The sequence below is a fragment of the Mustela nivalis genome, assembly GCF_964662115.1.
Source record: "Mustela nivalis genome assembly, chromosome: 2".
In the NCBI taxonomy this organism is placed as follows: Eukaryota; Metazoa; Chordata; class Mammalia; order Carnivora; family Mustelidae; genus Mustela; species Mustela nivalis.
In genome coordinates, this window is record NC_139021.1 from 2,941,781 (window position 1) to 2,959,126 (window position 17,346).

General features: G+C 51.2%; 1 protein-coding gene across 49 annotated transcripts in view; it reads left to right on the forward strand.

The window, feature by feature from the left end:
• Window positions 1–17,346, forward strand: part of PTK2 (protein tyrosine kinase 2) — a 247,100-nt gene that overhangs the window by 149,267 nt on the left and 80,487 nt on the right. For all 49 annotated transcript variants that reach the window (XM_082720640.1, XM_082720644.1, XM_082720642.1 and 46 more), the window contains 4 exons: window positions 1,397–1,504; window positions 3,011–3,128; window positions 9,057–9,087; window positions 11,606–11,658. In XM_082720640.1, the coding sequence (XP_082576766.1) occupies window positions 1,397–1,504; window positions 3,011–3,128; window positions 9,057–9,087; window positions 11,606–11,658 (310 nt within the window). The remainder of the gene's footprint in view (window positions 1–1,396; window positions 1,505–3,010; window positions 3,129–9,056; window positions 9,088–11,605; window positions 11,659–17,346) is intronic.

The following is a 17,346-nucleotide window of genomic DNA, read 5'->3' on the forward strand; positions in this document are numbered from 1 at the left end:
AAGGATGGGCCCAGCACAGAGTCCTGTGGCCCTTGATGATTTAGCCATGGAGTAGAGGAGAAGCCAAAGGAACTGTGGAAGACAGTCAGGGAAGGAGGAGGGAACCCCGCGCAGGCAGATGGCACAGAGGTGGAGAGAGGGGAGTAGGCACAGGGGCTGAGCCGCCTGCTGCTGGGGCATCTTAGAGTGGGAAACTGGAGGCCTGCCCTGGGCTCCCGTCCGAAGGCCTCCCAGAGCACACCTGTGCCTGAACGCAAAGCTGTGAAGATGTTCTGATGTGAACGGAAGCTTTCTCTCTCTCTCTTTTAAAGATATTTATTTATTTGAGAGAGAGAGAGAGCACGCATGCACACAAGCCGGGGGGGAGGACAGAGGGAGAAGCAGACTCTCCACCAAGCAGGGAGCCCTACATGGGGCTCAGTCCTGGGACCCTGGGATTGTGACCTGAGCTGAAGACAGATCCTTCACCAACTGAGCCACCCAGGCGCCCCTGTGAGCCACTTCTTTTTTTAAGATTTTATCCATTTATTTGACAGAGACACAGCGAGAGAGGGAACACAAGCATGGGGATGGGAGAGGGAAAAGCAGGCTTCCTGTGGGCCGGGAGCACAATGCGGTGCTCTGTCCCTCGACCCTGGGATCATGACCCAAGCCGAAGGCAGACGCTTAAATGACTGAGCCACCAAGGCGTCCCAGTGAGCCACTTTCTGCACCGTAGTCCAGCTCGGTCCCAGTGGCAGAATTTGGGCTGAGTAGAGCACTTGGTGGGAGAGGCCCCGCCCTTGGCATTGAGACAGAAGGAGGCCGCGATCGGGGTAATTGCTGTGAATAAATGTGTGGGAATCATCACAGCAAACCTTCGTCATGAGCTGCTGGGAGGGTAAGGGACAAATGGGCATGTGTTTTGGAGAAATGAAGTCTCTGTTGGCATGCGCTTCTGGGAAGGGTCCTTTGGACACCTGCCACCCCTGTGGTGCCGTTACACTCAGAGATGCGCTCTAGTTCAGGGTACGCTGGGAGTGCGCCAGGTCCCTCCCTGTGGAAAAGGGGCACGACCCACACGCGGCTCCCCCCAAGGCGAGTCACGTCCTGGACTTGGTTCCGTTCCTTCCTTCTCTGGGGCCTGGGACTCCCCGGCCGGCTCTGACAGCCGGAGTGCTCCTGCTCGGTCATTAGCAGCAGACAGCAGGCCCGTCCCTCACTGGCAGCGAGCAGACGGTTTCTGGCTGTCCCAGGACTGCTCTGAAGGAGGCGAGTACCCCGCTGGGGCTGATGGACACGGTCCCTGGGAGGAGGCCCTCGGGAGAGTGCGGCGGGGTGGGCACCGCGAGAGGGTCACACAGGACCGGACAGTCCTTTTCTGGGGTCCCAAGAGGTTTGCCTTTTCTCTCCCAAGCCCACACATCTGGCCGACTTCAATCAAGTGCAGACCATTCAATACTCGAACAGTGAAGACAAGGACAGGAAAGGGATGCTGCAGCTGAAAATCGCCGGTGCGCCCGAGGTAAGGATGCGGCTTCCGCGCGCCCTAGCAACCCCAGCTTCCTCACACGTGCTCCTGCTCTGTTTCCAGTAGTGATGAGTGCATGTCCCCCAGAGTAGAGCAGGTGACAGACGGAAGAGCCGGTCAGGCGCACATCAGGGTGGTTGAAGAGTCCTGTGAACTGCCATGGTCTTCAGCCTCTTAGGACCATGTGAACACACAGGTCCCCTGGGTCAGCGGTGTTGTTCCCAGACTGCTGTGCCTGCCGGGCCGGGTCACCGGCTAGCAGCTCCTGCCGGCTGGGTCCCCCGCCACTTCGACGCTCAACACAGGAGCCAGGAGCGACATGGGTCATTCTCAGAACCCAGCGAAAGAAGTTTTTTGAGATCCTTTGTCCCCAGTGTACGGCCAAGGAGGCCCTGCCCAAGTGGTGGAGATGGGGCGCCTCCTGGGGCCTGCGCTTTTAGTCCACAGGCAGCGTGGCCCGGTCCAGATAGGGTGTCACCTGGCAACTGTGCATCAGGGGACCCTCTCTGATCAACAGGCAGAGGACGCTTCTGTATTGAGGAGTCGGAACGACGGGAATGGTGGCACACAGCACGCGTTCGGACCCCTCATTGTGCCGCGTACCACCCGTGGTCTTTGGGGCGACAGCCTTTCCTCAGATGGGTTTATCTGTCACTTGTTCTTTCTGCCTTGGGAGCCATGACATTTCTGAGGCTCTAGGAAGTGCATTTTTGATTCTCCGAGGTGAATTTATGAAACCCTGAAATACGGAAACTGTTGCCAGCTAAAATTTCCTGACAGCATCTCCGTAACGTTCTTGTTCTGCCCCACCGTGGCCAGAACTCCGAACACAGAGCCGAGCGCCGGGAAGGTGTGTCCGAGGCTGAGCGGGGACGGGATACTGCTCGGACGAGGGCATCCCTGAGTCCGGCAGGAAGGAACAGCTCTGACCATCTCCCGGGCAATCGCTAGTGATCAGTCTTAAGGAAGTTTATCAGAACTGTAGGTCTGATAGTGAAAACAGTGATTTCTGACCTCTGAGGCAAAACATGCTATGCATGCTAAAAATAATGAGATTTTAGTAATTGTCTTTAATGCTAGAAAAATGATGATGGATAATTGATAAAAATGTACTCCATGTTTAGTTTCTAAAATAGGCCACACTTGAAATACACTAATTCTTTAACTTCTTCCCTTAATTAGATGTGCCGAGGGGCCAGACACTCTGAAGGGAAATAATTTTTTTTTTTTTTTTTTTTTTGCCTCCTTCAGTTCTAGAAAATGAATCTCAGTTTTAAGTGATTTTTTTTGTTTTTGTCTGGGCCGCCTTCTGTCACATGTTCTAGGAATAACGTCCTTAAATATCAAACTTCCTTTTTCACGCCAACTTTATGACAAATCTGTGTCGCTGTCACTCTTCTGTTTCCAAGTGTATCTAGAGTTCTGATGTCACAGTGCAGCTGCCCCTTTGATGACTGCAGAGAACAATAACGCTTCTCTCTTGGTCTTTTCCCCTTTTAGCCTCTGACAGTGACAGCGCCGTCCCTAACCATCGCCGAGAATATGGCGGACTTGATAGATGGGTACTGCCGGCTGGTGAACGGGGCCACACAGTCTTTTATCATCAGACCCCAGAAAGGTGAGGTCCTGCTTCTGCTTGAGCAGCCCCGAGGGAGCTGTTAGGCGAGCTCACCCCAAAGCCTCTACTCCTTCTTTCAGACGACTCTGAAGACCAGATGAGTAATTCAGCCCATTATGTCTATGTTCTTGCTTTTTGGGGGAAGTGGGGCAGGGCGCAGCCTCTGAGCCGGGTTTGACTAGAAGAGCCACAGGAAAACACTGTTGGGTTCAGGCTGCTGGGTTCGGGCAACACGCTGGAGTGCCGTCTAGTGCTGGCAGTGTTTGTACATAAACTTTCGGGACAATGTTTTGGATGTTTGTCTGTTTTCAGGTATCCTTTGTAACTCATGTAAAATAAAGTATCTGTTTTTTCTTATAGATCTCAAAAGCTTAGAGCACAGAACAAAATTAGTTCTAAGTCGTGATGTCAGATCAGTGATTAGAATGAATACTTGTCCCAGAAGCAAGGCTGTGTCACTTCAGAAGTGACGTGGCGTTCTTGCAAGGCCCTGCGAAGGGCTGTTTCGGAAGATTTGGATTTCTGAAATAATCAAGCAGTGTTCCCGGCAGGATAATAACATCATGGTAGCAGGAAAAATCTGGGCTTTAGCAATGTATCCGTTTGTAGGTTCAAATCGCAGGTCCTCTGAGCGGCTACCTGTGAATCGCTGACCCTTCCTGTGCTCGGGTCTCCCGCTGTCCCACACACGGAGCGCCGCCGCCTCTCTTTTATGGTTTGGGGCGGGTAAATGACTTCACCTCTGTAAGGGCTGGAGCCGTGCTGCACGTGCGGCAGCCGTCATGTCCGCATTGTCCCCGTGGCTACTTGCCGGCCTGTGAGCCCGACCTTCCGTGTGCACCTGGACTCTGACCGTCCCCATCCGCACAGAAGGTCACCTGCTTTAAGGCCTGGGAGGCGGGTCCACAGAGCTGCCCACTCTGGGGCAGGGAGACCGAGGGTCCTTGGAGGACTGCCCCCGTGACCAGGACCCTCCCAGGAGCGTGGTCCCGAGGGGCTGAGTGCTGTGTACACAGCCTGGAGAGGAGCCGGGAGACCGGTAGAGACGCGGCAGGATGCCCGGCCTGCCGGCTGCCCGGTGCGCTGCGCTGACGGAACGGGCGGAGGGAGCAGGCGGGGGCCGGTGGGGAGCCGTGTGAAGCAGAGGAACCCCCGGGACGTTTGCTTCAAAGTTAGTCTCGTGCTGTGCTCCGAAGACAGTAGTTGAAGCCACAGCCTGAGGCCAGTCGGCGTGTGGCTTCTGGGACACGCTTGATCGAGTAAAAACCGTGTGACACCACGATCACACCAGTAAAACCTACTCTTTTCTAAAATATAGTGTATATTTCGATTTATAGTAGCTTTCTTTGTATGGAATGTAGTAACAAAGTTGCTTTTAGAAAGGTCTAAAGGCTTCTCTCAGTTAAAACTCGTGCAGACATGAACTCCTGATTTTTCATCTTGTGCTTCAAGCACGGGTATAACCTTGCAAAATTTATTTAAATGTTTCAGGAAAATTCCTTTCCCTGAAGATAGTATTTTGTGAAAGTGTTCAATGTGACATATTGCCTGTCTCCTTTTTAGTAAATAATTTAACAATTTTTATCCTAATTTACCAAATGTTCCTAATCAGTATGTCTGTCCACACAAAAATAACATTGAGACATTGAGCACTGAATATACCAGCCTTGCCATGTTTGAAACTTCAGCACCTTCCTGTGCTAGTTTTCAATTGGCTCTTCCCCCCCCCTTAGGGATAAACATCATGATATCACATCTTGTGCACTGAGAGGCATTAAGTTCTTCATGCGTCTGACTAGAGCACAAGGGAAAAACGCTTCTCATAAAATCCTAGTAGGGTGCGCTTAGCAATTTTATGTTGTCTTTACAGAATGAGATACTAGACTCGATAATTTACTTACCCTGTTCTCAGTCCCAGCATGTTAATTTATTTACACAACTTCTATCCTGGATACCTAAGCAAAGCTCTACTGCCCAGTGGAGATGTACTTCAAGTCAAACATTTTTAGTGGATTATAGTCCGAAATACTTGTGGACAAGAGCACATGAGCATTTTTTAATTTAGATTTTTTTGAAATGTCTAATAAATTGAACACGTCTCTACAGTGCAGTGCTCCACTTCCCTGGCAGTGTGCGGTCACAGATACGCCCGTGTGTCTTCTCTAGACTATAAACTGTTACGTGGTAAGCAGCATATACATGTTTACGTGCACAACAGAGACACCTGTTCTACGTGATCCACAGGTTCTGCTGTGAGCTCTGCGTGTGCTCAGGTGCACCTGATTCATTCTGTGACCGCCACAATTATGTTGCACTCACACAGCACTTTTAATGGTGGTTTTACTGGGACAGACAACAGAATTAGAGCCATACATAGCAAGATATCCTGAGCCAAGTTCCTCCAGAGTTGCTGAATGACCTTGGCCCTTATTGTAGGGCGTTAGCTAGCCTACACCGTCCAAGAAAGTTCAGTGGCAGTTTTTCAATTTTAGTCAGATTTCCCTCAGAGGAGAGAATTATGCAAGTTAACATAGGGTCGTAATCTCATTCCTCAGGGAATTTCCTGTATGCGGGATGATAACGAGCCTGCACCTGTGAGGGAGGGGACCCACGCTTCCAAGATGTCACAGCCCGGAGAGGAGCTAGACCAGAACTGACAGGCGGGTTGTGTAAACATGAGAGCACTTCTGTCAGTGAAAGAAACATTCTTTTAAAGCTGAGACATAGGAGGGAGAACATCGGTGACACAGACAGCAAGGAGTCCAGATCTCCCTTCTCGCGTGTTCTTCGCTCGCTGAGATGAGCCAGTGGGCACACGGGCCCCTTGTAGGAGAGCGGACACGCAGATGCACAGGAAGCAGGGCACCAGCGACAACAGAGCGCCTTCTCTGGTTTTGGTCTGGTGAAGTGACTGATCTTCCAACCCATCCTCGGCGGGGCTGGGAAGACCTGCCTGCACAGTCGGTGTCCGTGGGAGGTGATGGCGGCCAGTGTGGCAGGGGCGCCTTTGCCCATTGTCTGCCTTCTAGAAATCCTCCCGCAGAACCAGACCAGCCCAGGGTGTTCACTCTGCAGTGTGAAACCAGCTCAAAACCAGAAACTGCCCGTGTCCACATGGTGGGAAGTGGTCCCTGAAGGAGGCAGCGTGCTGCCCACGGAGAGTGCGGCACAGCTGGAAACCATCAGGGGCGCTCTTTCCGCGCTAAAAGACACACATGTGTAGCCAAACTGTGTGTGTGTGTTCGCAAGTCCGCGGTCGGAAGTCAGGGCAGCCCAGTGACCGACAGTGGACGGGGGGAGCTCCGGGAGGTGGAGGAGATGTGTCTGAAGCGAGCGAGGAGCCTTCGGCGCGTCCTTGTCCTCCCCACAGTACGCACCTTTATGACGGAGATGGTTACAGGGAGCCTGCATTGTTCAGTTTAAAAAACAGATAAAAACTTTTATTCAAAAATTAGAAGTTAAATGTAGGTTGTAGCCTACATTTGTGGATACATCCTAATTCCTAAAGGATTTACTCCAGAAAATAAGATACTTGCCGTGGGAATGACACGTGAAATCGTATGTTAGGCATTCAGCTTCTAAATTTAAGGGAATGTTAAACATTAACACGGGAACCAGGCATTTCAGTCAGTGAGTGCTGAGTTTTATAACTGCTGCTGCTGGTGTGTGTCGCCGTTGCTCTCCGTGATCGGTGACTTTCCGCTTCCTGAAGACGTACTCTCGGGATGCTCCGTTGGTAACCAGCTCATTTCTGCCTCTTTCTGCCCCTGCCCAGCCGCTTAGGAAGTCTCTGGGAACCAAGTGTTTATGAACGGGTCTCTTTTCTCTCCAGGAAGTAGACATTGCAACAAAGAGTGCAGACAGCTAGCGGCCACACTGGTGTGTCACAGGCAAGGCTGTTACTAACCGGCAGTGGTGGTGTGGGCAAGGCGTGGTTGGAATGTTCATGGTGGTCAGCTAATGATAGGATTTTCTAGTGACTCCACATTTGGCCTTCGTGACTCGGTTATTTTGCTTGAAATGTGGATGTCAGGAAGTCAGAGCCAGGCCGTGTGGGTGCAGTTGTGGTGGCATATGAGGTAGTGGTCTGGGTTCTGCACTAGTCATGCCTCCCCACTGTCCCTGCAGACCGGACAGTCCGACTTCTGTTTCATAGAAACAGAATGTTTCTGTCATTCAGAAAGAGTCACCCACATGAGGTCCAAGGCTCACTGAGTTCTCAGTTACCAAGCGGTGGTCTGAGAAGCTCCTGAGTGCCGGGAGCCCTGCGGGGTGTTAGAGCCACCTGTGTGCAGGTTAAGTCCGACCTTCGAGTGCTCTGATCCTGGAAGTGCCCGGCACAAGGCAGAAGCACAGGGGCACCGCCAGATCCACCTCGGGGGCTGTAGGAAGGGCTCCCTGGAGCTCATGCTGTGCTCGAATGGAGCTTGCCTTTATTTTTTTTTTTTAATATTATATCGTTTATTTATTTATTTATTTATTTATTTATTAAATTTTAGTTAACATACAGTGCAATATTGGTTTCTGGAATAGAATTCAGTGAATCGTCTCTTACACAAAACACCCAGTGCTCGTCATAACAAGTGCCCTCCCAAATCCCCACCGCCCCTCTAGTCCGTCCCCCACTGAACTGAGCTTGGAGAAATGGAGGGGTAGGTCTTTCTACAGGAAGGAAGAGCTTCTCTTGAGGGTTGGAATGTGCAGGCAGCATGGTGTGTTCAGGGAAGTATGGAATGCAGTCACCGGGCACCAGGGGACAGTGCAGAACAAGACTGGGGAGACAGGACAAAGGTGACTTCTGGAGGCAGAGAGCTCTTGGCACTGAGTTCTAGGGCAAGTTCAAGGAGCAGAACTGCAGACAGCAGTCAAGATGGCGCCGGGTGACTCTAACGGCTGCCTGGGCAGGCATCAGAGAGGTGGGTGGTAGGTTGGCAGCACCCCGAAGACAGAGGCGGGCCACTGTTCTGTACCAGCAGAATGAAGCAGCGCTTTGTGGGTCACGCAGATGCGCTTACATTTCTTCTCACAAGCCATCGAGGGGGTGTCCTTGTGGCTCAAGTCAGCAGAGCATGCGACTCTCAACCTCGGGGTTATGAGTTCGAGTCCTGCATTAGGTGTAGACTCTACTTAAAAATAAAATCTTAAAGCCAGTGAGAGACATGACAATTTTAACTAAGGGAATGAGTTGATGGGTTTGTATCAGGGGAAGATTGTCCTGGTAGTAATTTAGCTCGGGGAAGGATTAGAGGAAGGGATTAGTTAGGTGCCTGTGAGATGTATATGGACTGAAGGTACTGACCTGGGGGATCTGTGCTTCCTGCTTCTGGAAGGAGGGCAGGGAGAGCATGCCTCCGTCAACCACCAGAGTCCTATGCTTCTCTGGGGTGAGAGCAGCAGGAGCCTTTGCCGGGAGCCAGGAGCCCAGCCCCGTGACGGGCGGGAGGTGACCCCCCCCGGGTCATGTGCTGCAGGCAGACTTGCTTCCCCCGTGGTGCTGGTGCCTCAGTCCCTCTGCCTCCATCCCGGGGGTTTGTTTTCCTGGTAGTTGTGCTTCCCTAGACGGGTCTCGGGGTTGCTCCTACTGAGGGTTGTTGTCCAAGGACAAATGGCCTGTCCTTTGCTGTAAAGGAATGTTGACTTTGACTGGAAGAGGTCCTTCATCTTACAGGGTCTCCTGGGAGGTCCATCTCCACCCACCTAGTGCCCCAGGGCTGCGCTGTGATTGGGCAGCACCGTCCGCACAGCAGGCACCTCCAGTCAGTTCACGTGCGTTGTAAACACTGAAAATGAACCATGAAGCCTAAGATACATGGTATAATTTCCTTATTAAATTTTCGACTAAGACTCACTTGTTCTCTGATTGCTACACATAATCTTTTCAAAAAAAATGGGAACCTCATTTTTCTCTTTCTCTCTCTCTTTCTCCAGAAGGCGAACGGGCTTTGCCATCGATACCAAAGTAAGTGCTGCCTTGTGCATTTTGTTACTTAGTCGTGTTGGAAACTGTCAAGCAATCACCGTGCTTTATTTCTCATTTGGCTGAACCACCAAATTTCTCTGTATATGACTAGGGAGGTAGAAAACAAGTATTTCCAGGAAGACGTCAAATCAGTTGTAAATTGTGTTATGTATTTAGGGTTAACCAGAAGTGAAGATGACTTTCCCCGTACCTTAAGTTCATTGGGTGGCCAGAGGACCCGTCCCAGTGACAGGACCGGGGACAGTACTGTTGATGGTTTATACTCTCCTTTGTACGAACCTAAGAACTGGTGCCATTCTGGCCATTTCACAAGTGAGAAAAGTAAACAAGTAATTTAAGTTCATTTCTTAAGTTGCTTCTATCATAAATTTCGTAGTAGATGTGTTGATCTATAAGAGTAAAAAGAATTGGGCAGTGATGCCAGAAGAACTTACTTAGTAACTTCTCTGGGGTCAGCCAGTGTGCGAGGGACCGGGCACCAAATGAAAGTTAAACTTGGGCAGCGCAGACACATGGGTAAATAAGCATCACAGCCCAGTGCCAAGTGTTCCGGGGCCGGAACGGTCTCACGACTCTGCAGGCGTTGCTGGAGCCCTGCAGGTACAGGCCAGCATCCTTGGGCCCGCGGGCCAGACCCGACCTCGGGTCCCCCCGGCCCCTCTGGGGGTGCTTCATCACCACTCCTGACCTTCCTGGCTCTGTCGAACTTCCTTTAGTTGCCGAAGTAAACGCCCCTTTTCTGTGCCACCAGGCTCTTCGCTTCCAGGCCCCTCGACTCCAGTGTCTGTAACCTCACCTGGCCCTGCTCTGCTTTCCAGGCTCTAGAAACCTCCCACGATCGTCCAGTCCTGGAGGGCACCCCCGGGTGCTTCCCCATAACACCGTCTTCCCTGCCGGAGGACTTATCACACTCGCAGAACTGCCTTTTTGCTTATCCATGCCCCTGGGGCCACGTGGTCAGCCAGGGTCATGTGGCATCACAGACCTGACCGGGGAGTGTCTGGTGTGCGAGGGGTACCCCGTAGCTGTGTGGGCGGGGGAGGGATGGGCCAAAGCAGCTCGCTTTCAGCTCTCAGGCAGCGTGTTTCCCAAACTCAGTAATGTTAAATAGATATTCATAAGTGTCCCACGTTAGGCCAGAAACTTAAGCCCAGAATATCTTCAACTGTAGAAAATCTGTGAGAGATGACTTTGAGGATTAAAATGGAATCATAAACAGAGTCATAAACAGAATCATAAACCTAGGTACAGAAGTGGATGGAGAGTATAGTAGGTCAGAAGTGGCAACAGACGCTAGAAACACTGAATAAAGAAGCGACCTTTGAAAGGGCGCCATGGCCATAAATCATAGAGCAGCAAACGCTGTGGTGGCCGTTGGTGGCAGGCAGTGCTGGGCAGGCTGAGTGGCCACAGTCCCTGGAGACCACGGGCTGCGGAGTGTGGAGGCGACCGGCCCGGCCTGCTCTCGGGAGCGCGCACCTGGACTTCTTAGTGCGCCCGGTTTGGGGAGTTGCAGGGAGTCTGGTAGGGGCCGTGGAGCTGGAGCCGCTGACGTGTCCCGCCGCAGCTCTGGTTCAGCCTCAGAGATCATGAGATCGCAGATGCACAGAGAACTCCGTAAAAGGAGCCGGCTCCCATGGCTCTGTGCTGAGATCCCTGACCACAGAGGCCCCATGACCACGTACGGGATGTTCCTGCTCTCGAGGGGTCTGCTCTCGGGTCCCCTGTTTCCCAGGGTCCATTCTATGTGCTAGAACCATTTTCTGTTCAGCGTTTCTGTAGTGCACGCCTAAGGACCTGGAAGGAGTCTTCCATGAAAACGTCAGAGGCGGCTCTGGCATCTCAAGAGTCTGGGGTTCCTTTACTTTCTCTGTGTTTTGTGCTTTCTAAAAGTTTAAAACGGAGCTATAATTCTGTATTTTAAGTGTCGCTAAGACTTTTGGCCAAAATTTTACTTTATGTGGGTGAATATGTAAAACACACCTGTTGTGGGGCCATTGCATGAAACAAGTAACCAGGTAAACGGGGCTTACTTGTTTTCGGTAGATAAATAATGAGAACAGTTACCAGTGTCCTGCCGGCCCTTTGCGTGCTGTGACCTGAAGAAGGGCCGGGGACCCTCCAGGGTCTCACATTCTGTTTTAGAGTGTGATTCCAGCTCTGGGTGTCTCTTCCCTCTGCTTCGTAAGCGCAGGCCGGTCCCCTGCAGTCTCATATCGCAGTGTAAAGCTTGACCGGACCCACATACCCAGCGACGCGGAGTGGAGGTGTAGGGCGGAAACTGCTAGCACGAGTGGCTTTCTCGGAGCCGCTTGGCGTTCCTCCAGTTGCCTGTTGTGATTCCTGACTTCTAGAACAGTAGCGCGGTCTGGTTATTTTAAGTGCCTCGGGCAGTAGTGCTTCATCTTAAAAATGATCCTTGAAAGTGGGTGGTCTCCGTGAGAAACGGAGTGGTCCCGACTCTAGGCGCTCACGGCTTTGCTCCTCTCTGTTTCAGGCCGGCCAACAGCGAGAAGCAAGGCGTGCGGACACACGCGGTCTCTGTGTCAGGTGAGAAGGTCCCCCCGGAAAGCCCCAGCCGGCCAGCTGCCCCGCGGAAACGTTCACAGTGCTGTAGCCGGAGGGGCCTCTCGGTTGTGATGGCTCTTCCTAGAATAGCTTAGAAAGCTAAGCAGTCTGATGATCCAAAGCTCCTGAATTTTAACGTCATTAAACAGGTTTAAATGTGGTTCACAGATTTTCCCTAGAGAAGACGTATGTGTAATACTGGATTTCTTCCAAGACCATATAGAATTGCGAGTTTCGCTTCAGTTGTGATGCTATGTTGATCCTGTTCAGGTGAATGCTCTCACTCGGGAGCCTGCCGCTATAATGTATCTTTGCAACCTAGAATGTAACAGTGTGTACTTGGTGTATTTATTGTTGTTCTGAGTTCAAAAAATGCAAAATGTTTTTCAGTGGTTTCTGTTTTTCACAATTAACATCAAGTCATGTTTGAATATTGCTTTTTTAAGAGATATAGTTAAGATACTGGCACAGGCAGTATGTTAACTATTCTTTGCTGGGGTCATGAGTATGGTGTGCTTTCCTTCGTATGTTTTCAAAAAATATATGCCATTTTCCCCCATTGAATAATGTGGGAAATGAGGAAAGCAGGAACGGGAAGCATCTTCTGTGGACCCAAGTTTGGTGTCTTTTATACGTCCATGCAGACACGCATGTGTGTGCACACGTGAACACAGCATGCAGACACACATATGTGTGCACACGTGAACGCAACACACAGACATGCATGTGTGTGCACGTTCGTGTACATACATGCACACACACACATCTACAGTCCAGTCTGAGCTCTGTGCTACGTTTCTACAACAGCAGCTTCCTAATAACTCCAGTGTCTAATAATGTGACTCAGAAGAAACCTAATTCCTATTCTTTTGATTTCCCTTGAGTTAATTTTTTCTGAAATTTAGTTTTATGCTTCTGCCAGGTCAATGACTATATTCCTCCCTAGTGTTCCAGCATCCAAATGTAATTGCTGATTTTTTACTGTGCACGAACACCCCACAACACTCTCTCAAGAAGTGTTCATGCCCAGCTTTATACACTCGGCAAAGACTCTAGTGATGAGCTGTGGGACAGATGTGCCAGAGCACTGTGGTCACTCCCTAACGAGCTGGAGAACATTCTGGGTACTCGAGCTGGGGCCCTGGCCGGTCAGATGTCTGGTGGGCTGTGGGCTTGCCAGCACGTTCTGGAAGAATAGTCCTTTATGCCGGTATGCTGCCTTCACGGGTGTGCTCTCCAAACCCAGCGGCGGGGCTGGGCCACCATGGGGCAGGGCCCTCAGGGAGTTTGTGATCCATTTGCACAGACAAAAGCTGCCTGCGCTAAAGTGGTGAGCGTGGCAGAGGAGTCACTCCCTGAGCAGGCCTGGGTTCCGCGGAGAGGACGGCCGGCGCCCTGGGATGACCCACAGTGTGCCGTCTAGAACAGGTGAGATCGGGGCCAGCTGTGCCGCTCTCAGAGCTCCACGCCGTCATGCTTTGGGTCACGAGCATGTGCACCAGCCCCATGGGGGCCAGTGTGCTCCCCAGCCCACGCTGAAGCGAGAGCAGGGGTGCCCTGTCAGGTGTATCGGGACTGCGGCTCAGATGAGGTCCTCCGAAACCCTTCACATCGGCTCCTTCAGTTCTCCTGGTTCCCTTTAATTCGTGTCCTCCCTGCTTCAGGCTTTGAACTTCAGAGCTTTTAGCAACGGACATCCTCGAACATCGGGGTTTACCTCTCTCTGCCACCCACGCTTTCCCGTCCGGCCTTCATTGTCCCTAGCTCTCCCCTAGCCGCAGGTCTGACCGCAGTCCCTCCTCCAGGTTAATTAACCGCATTGCCATCCTGTGTATATCATTTAAATAGGCACCTGTCTGGTCAGAGACCTGCAGTTCGAATTTACAGTTGGACAAAGTTTAGGTCCCTGAGCTTAGCCCTCAGAGCTGCCCCTGCCGACACACACGGTGTTTTCCAGCTTCTTCCCCCGCCCTCTCACAGCAGTCGGTGAGCTTGCTGGAGCTGTCCCTTTGGCCGGAGCCCGTGTCACCGTGTTCCCGTTCTTACGGTGACTCTAACGTGCTTGTCACTGTGGTCATTTACCACTGCAGGCAAAGGAGAGCACTTGAGGTTTAGGGGACCTTTCGCGACCACACCAGTGGCTCTGCAGTGCTCCGCACCCTGGTCATCCCACCACTGCCTACTCCCTTCAGTGAACTGGGCTGACAGGTGTGGGTATTTATGTCCCCACAGAGACCGTAAAACCTAACATCCGGCCCACCAGGAGCCTGCCTCACACTAACCCGGAAGCTCTTACATTGATACCCAGAAAGCCTGTACGGTTTCCAGCCCCGGGGGATTTCTTTACCGAGCAGCGTGGAGACCTGCACCACGTGGGGGTGGCCCTGGGCCCCTGAGGGAGAGAACCCGCTGCCCCAGGCCTGCAGACTGGGGTCTGCTCCCCCTGCAGCGAGCCCACTCTCTTTGTCCTGGCTCCCAGCTGGAGCTGCGGCCCCGTGACATGCCGACCGCAAGCGCGTGCTTCTCTTGTCTCGCCCCGTCTCGTGGAGCCCCTCGCGAGCCCTGTGAGATGGGTGTCAGTGCAGTTCGACAGTCTCCACTGTGCATGAGTCAGCAAGTGCCGTGCGCTGGCCGCGTGCAGGCACCGTGCTGAGTGCGGGGTATGACGGCGAGAGCAAGGCCACGTCCCTGCCGTGACGCAGTTGGCACTCTGTGGAGGAGACAGATCAGAGACACTGGATCAAAACGTAGCAGGTGAACCGAGAGCAGCAAGGGGGAGGCTTTTGAAAACTGTAGTCAGGGGCCCCTGGCTGCCTCAGTCGGAGTGTGCGACTCTAGATCTTGGGGTCATGAGTTCTGGCCACACACTGGGAGTAGAGACTATGTAAATAAAGAACACTTTTTAAGAGATCATAGAATTGTGGTCAAGGAAAGTATCTCTGATCAGGTAACATGGGGGCCGGTAGCTGAGTGAAGTGAGAGTTGCAGCCGAGGTGGCTGAGATCAGGGAGAGGGACCAGGAGATGCAGCAGGTACAGCAGCTTGGCCGGGGTCACACTCAGCAAAGAGGGGACAGGACTCTCCTTAGTAAGTGTTCAGAATGGCTTCCCGGCATTAAGTCCTCACAGGCCTTAGCTATGATCTCTGATAGCACCTTTTTCCTCCCTCTCTCACAGATCTGAGCAAAGAATCTCAGAAAGTAAACAGATGTGTTACTGTCGCCCTTGAAATGACTGGAACTGGGCATTATTACCTCCTAGGCAGTGTTCTCTTTCAGTGCCGGTTTAGAGGGGTTCCCTTGGGTACAGATGGAGAAGCACTTGCAAGGTGGAGAAAGTGGAACTTGTCTGACTGCCCTGTTTCTGAAAAGTTCTTATTTGGTCTTCAGACCAGATTCAGATATTACCACCTCCTAGAAGCCTTCCCTGACTACTCCAGACTCCTTCCCCCAGAGTATTCTAGCCCACTGTGCATCCTTCTGTTATGAAAAGTCTTTAGATGGATGTGATCAGTTTAGAAACCGTCTTGTCCACAAGATCACAGCCCCATCATAGGGCAAAGGCTGTTCTAGTTTTCTGCTTATTGATGGGAGGGACATCAGTACTTCGTAACTGTGTTTGAGTGAGTCAGTGGATGCCTGAGCGAGGTGTGGAGACAGCCCAGGACTTAGAAATGCAATTCCAGGACCGGGAGCAGAAGGAAGAAAGGCAGGACACTCGGAGCTCGCAGGCACGTGAGAGTCCTTGGCTCTCGGATGGCGGCCTGTGAGCTCATCACAGAGTGGTTCTGGAGCATTTGGGTGAGGAGCGTGGAAGCCCGCCAACAGGGAGAATGAAGATCCAGATAACCGAAGGCGTTTCAGCTCTGGGTGGATCCCTGGTTGGGAAATGGAGCAGAATCCTGACTTTGCGAGAGGAGGTACCAGGCTCTCATTCTTGTTTTCTTGCAAAGAAATGTCAGTCCTCAGTCATCTTCATTAAGACCACAGCTGTATGGTGACCATACGGAGAGATTGCCTGAAGTCTCGGCAAAGTTTCCCTATGAAAATAGATGTAACATTGAAAGATTTAAAGAGTAACAGCACAGTTCCCTGGGCACATCATTCCGAGGGCCTAAGGTAATTTTTTTTAGCCTAATAAGATTTTGGAGACACGTGTGTATTATAGCGCAGCTGTGTTAGGACCGAGAGCCCAGTGCTTGCAGGAAGGGGCTGCGAGCATGGCAGGGAGGGGGGGGGTGGCCTGCATCGTGGATGGGGCTTGAGCCGGGAGAGAGAGAGAGGGAGTGTGTGTGTGTGTACACACACACACACACAAATGCTCCAGGAACACAGGGCAGTGAATAAAGCTGAATTTTAAATGTTTTGAAGGTATAAACTCTGGTTTCTTGTTTGGTTGGTTTCTGAGTTTTAGGGTTTTCTTGGTTTGTTTTTTAAACCTTACTGTGACCAGAAGTACAGGGCCGCACGTGGTGATGACGCGGCCACAGTATGACCAGGGCTCCGGTTGACCGTTTCAATTGCATGAAGTGGGGTCAGAGGTTGTAGAACGTTTTTCTCTTTTACATCTCTGCCATGAACGTGGACGTGGTGATCTTTTTCTGTCAGAGATGTCTGGTTTGATTGTTTCTGCTGAGCCCTGTGTGACAGCACTTTTTCAGTATTTATTGCAATTTAGAAAATTTTAACTTCGGAACAGATTTTTTAATTTAGTTGTTAATTGTGCATCATCATTTCCTTTATGGCTTTTAGGTTTTTCCAGTTAGTGACTAAAAATTACTCTAAACTAAAATGTATTTTTTTAAAGATTTTATTTATTTGTCAGAGATCACAAGTTGACAGAGGGGCAGGCAGAGAGAGAGGGGGAAACAGGCTCCGCTGAGCAGAGAGCCCGATGTGGGGCTCCATCCCAGGATCCTGAGATCATGACTTGAGCTGAAGGCAGAGGCTTAACCCACTGTGCCATTCAGGCGCCCCTAAACTAAAATGTATTTAACAAAATAAATGTTACTTGCTTTCAGCTGATTCATTATAAATTTATAAGTCACTTATATATGCAAAATAGTTTGTAAAGCTCTGTAAAATACAAGGTGGCACATGCATGGTCTGTGACTCACTTGTTACTGTGTTGCAGATGCATAAACACAAGTTTATACACAGGTATTTTTTTTAAAAAAAATTTTTAAGATTTTATTTATTTATTTGACACAGATCACAAGTAGGCAGAGAGTCAGGCAGAGAGAGAGGGGGAAGCAGGCTCCCTGCGGAACAGAGCCCGATGCGGGGCTCGATTCCAGAACCCTGGGATCATGACCTGAGCTGAAGGCAGCGGCTTAACCCACTGAGCCCCCCAGGCGCTCCTGTCCACAGATATTTGTACGCACACGGGGCCCAGAGATGATGCCTGCCATGTTCACCTGCGCTATCTTGTTTAAACCTCCAGACATTCTTCCTAGTACCATTCCCACTTTACAGGTGAGGAGATTAAGACTCAAGAGGTGAGGGAGCCGGGCCCGATTCACATAGTAAGTGCTAGAAAGCCTGATAGAAACTTACGCCTGGAACTCGACAGCCCGCTCTCTTTACCCTAGACCACTCTGAATCATTCAGAAGCTTAGTGACTTTCCTTTGTGGAGGGAGGACTGGTTTGGAACAGTCTTGAGTGTGATTGC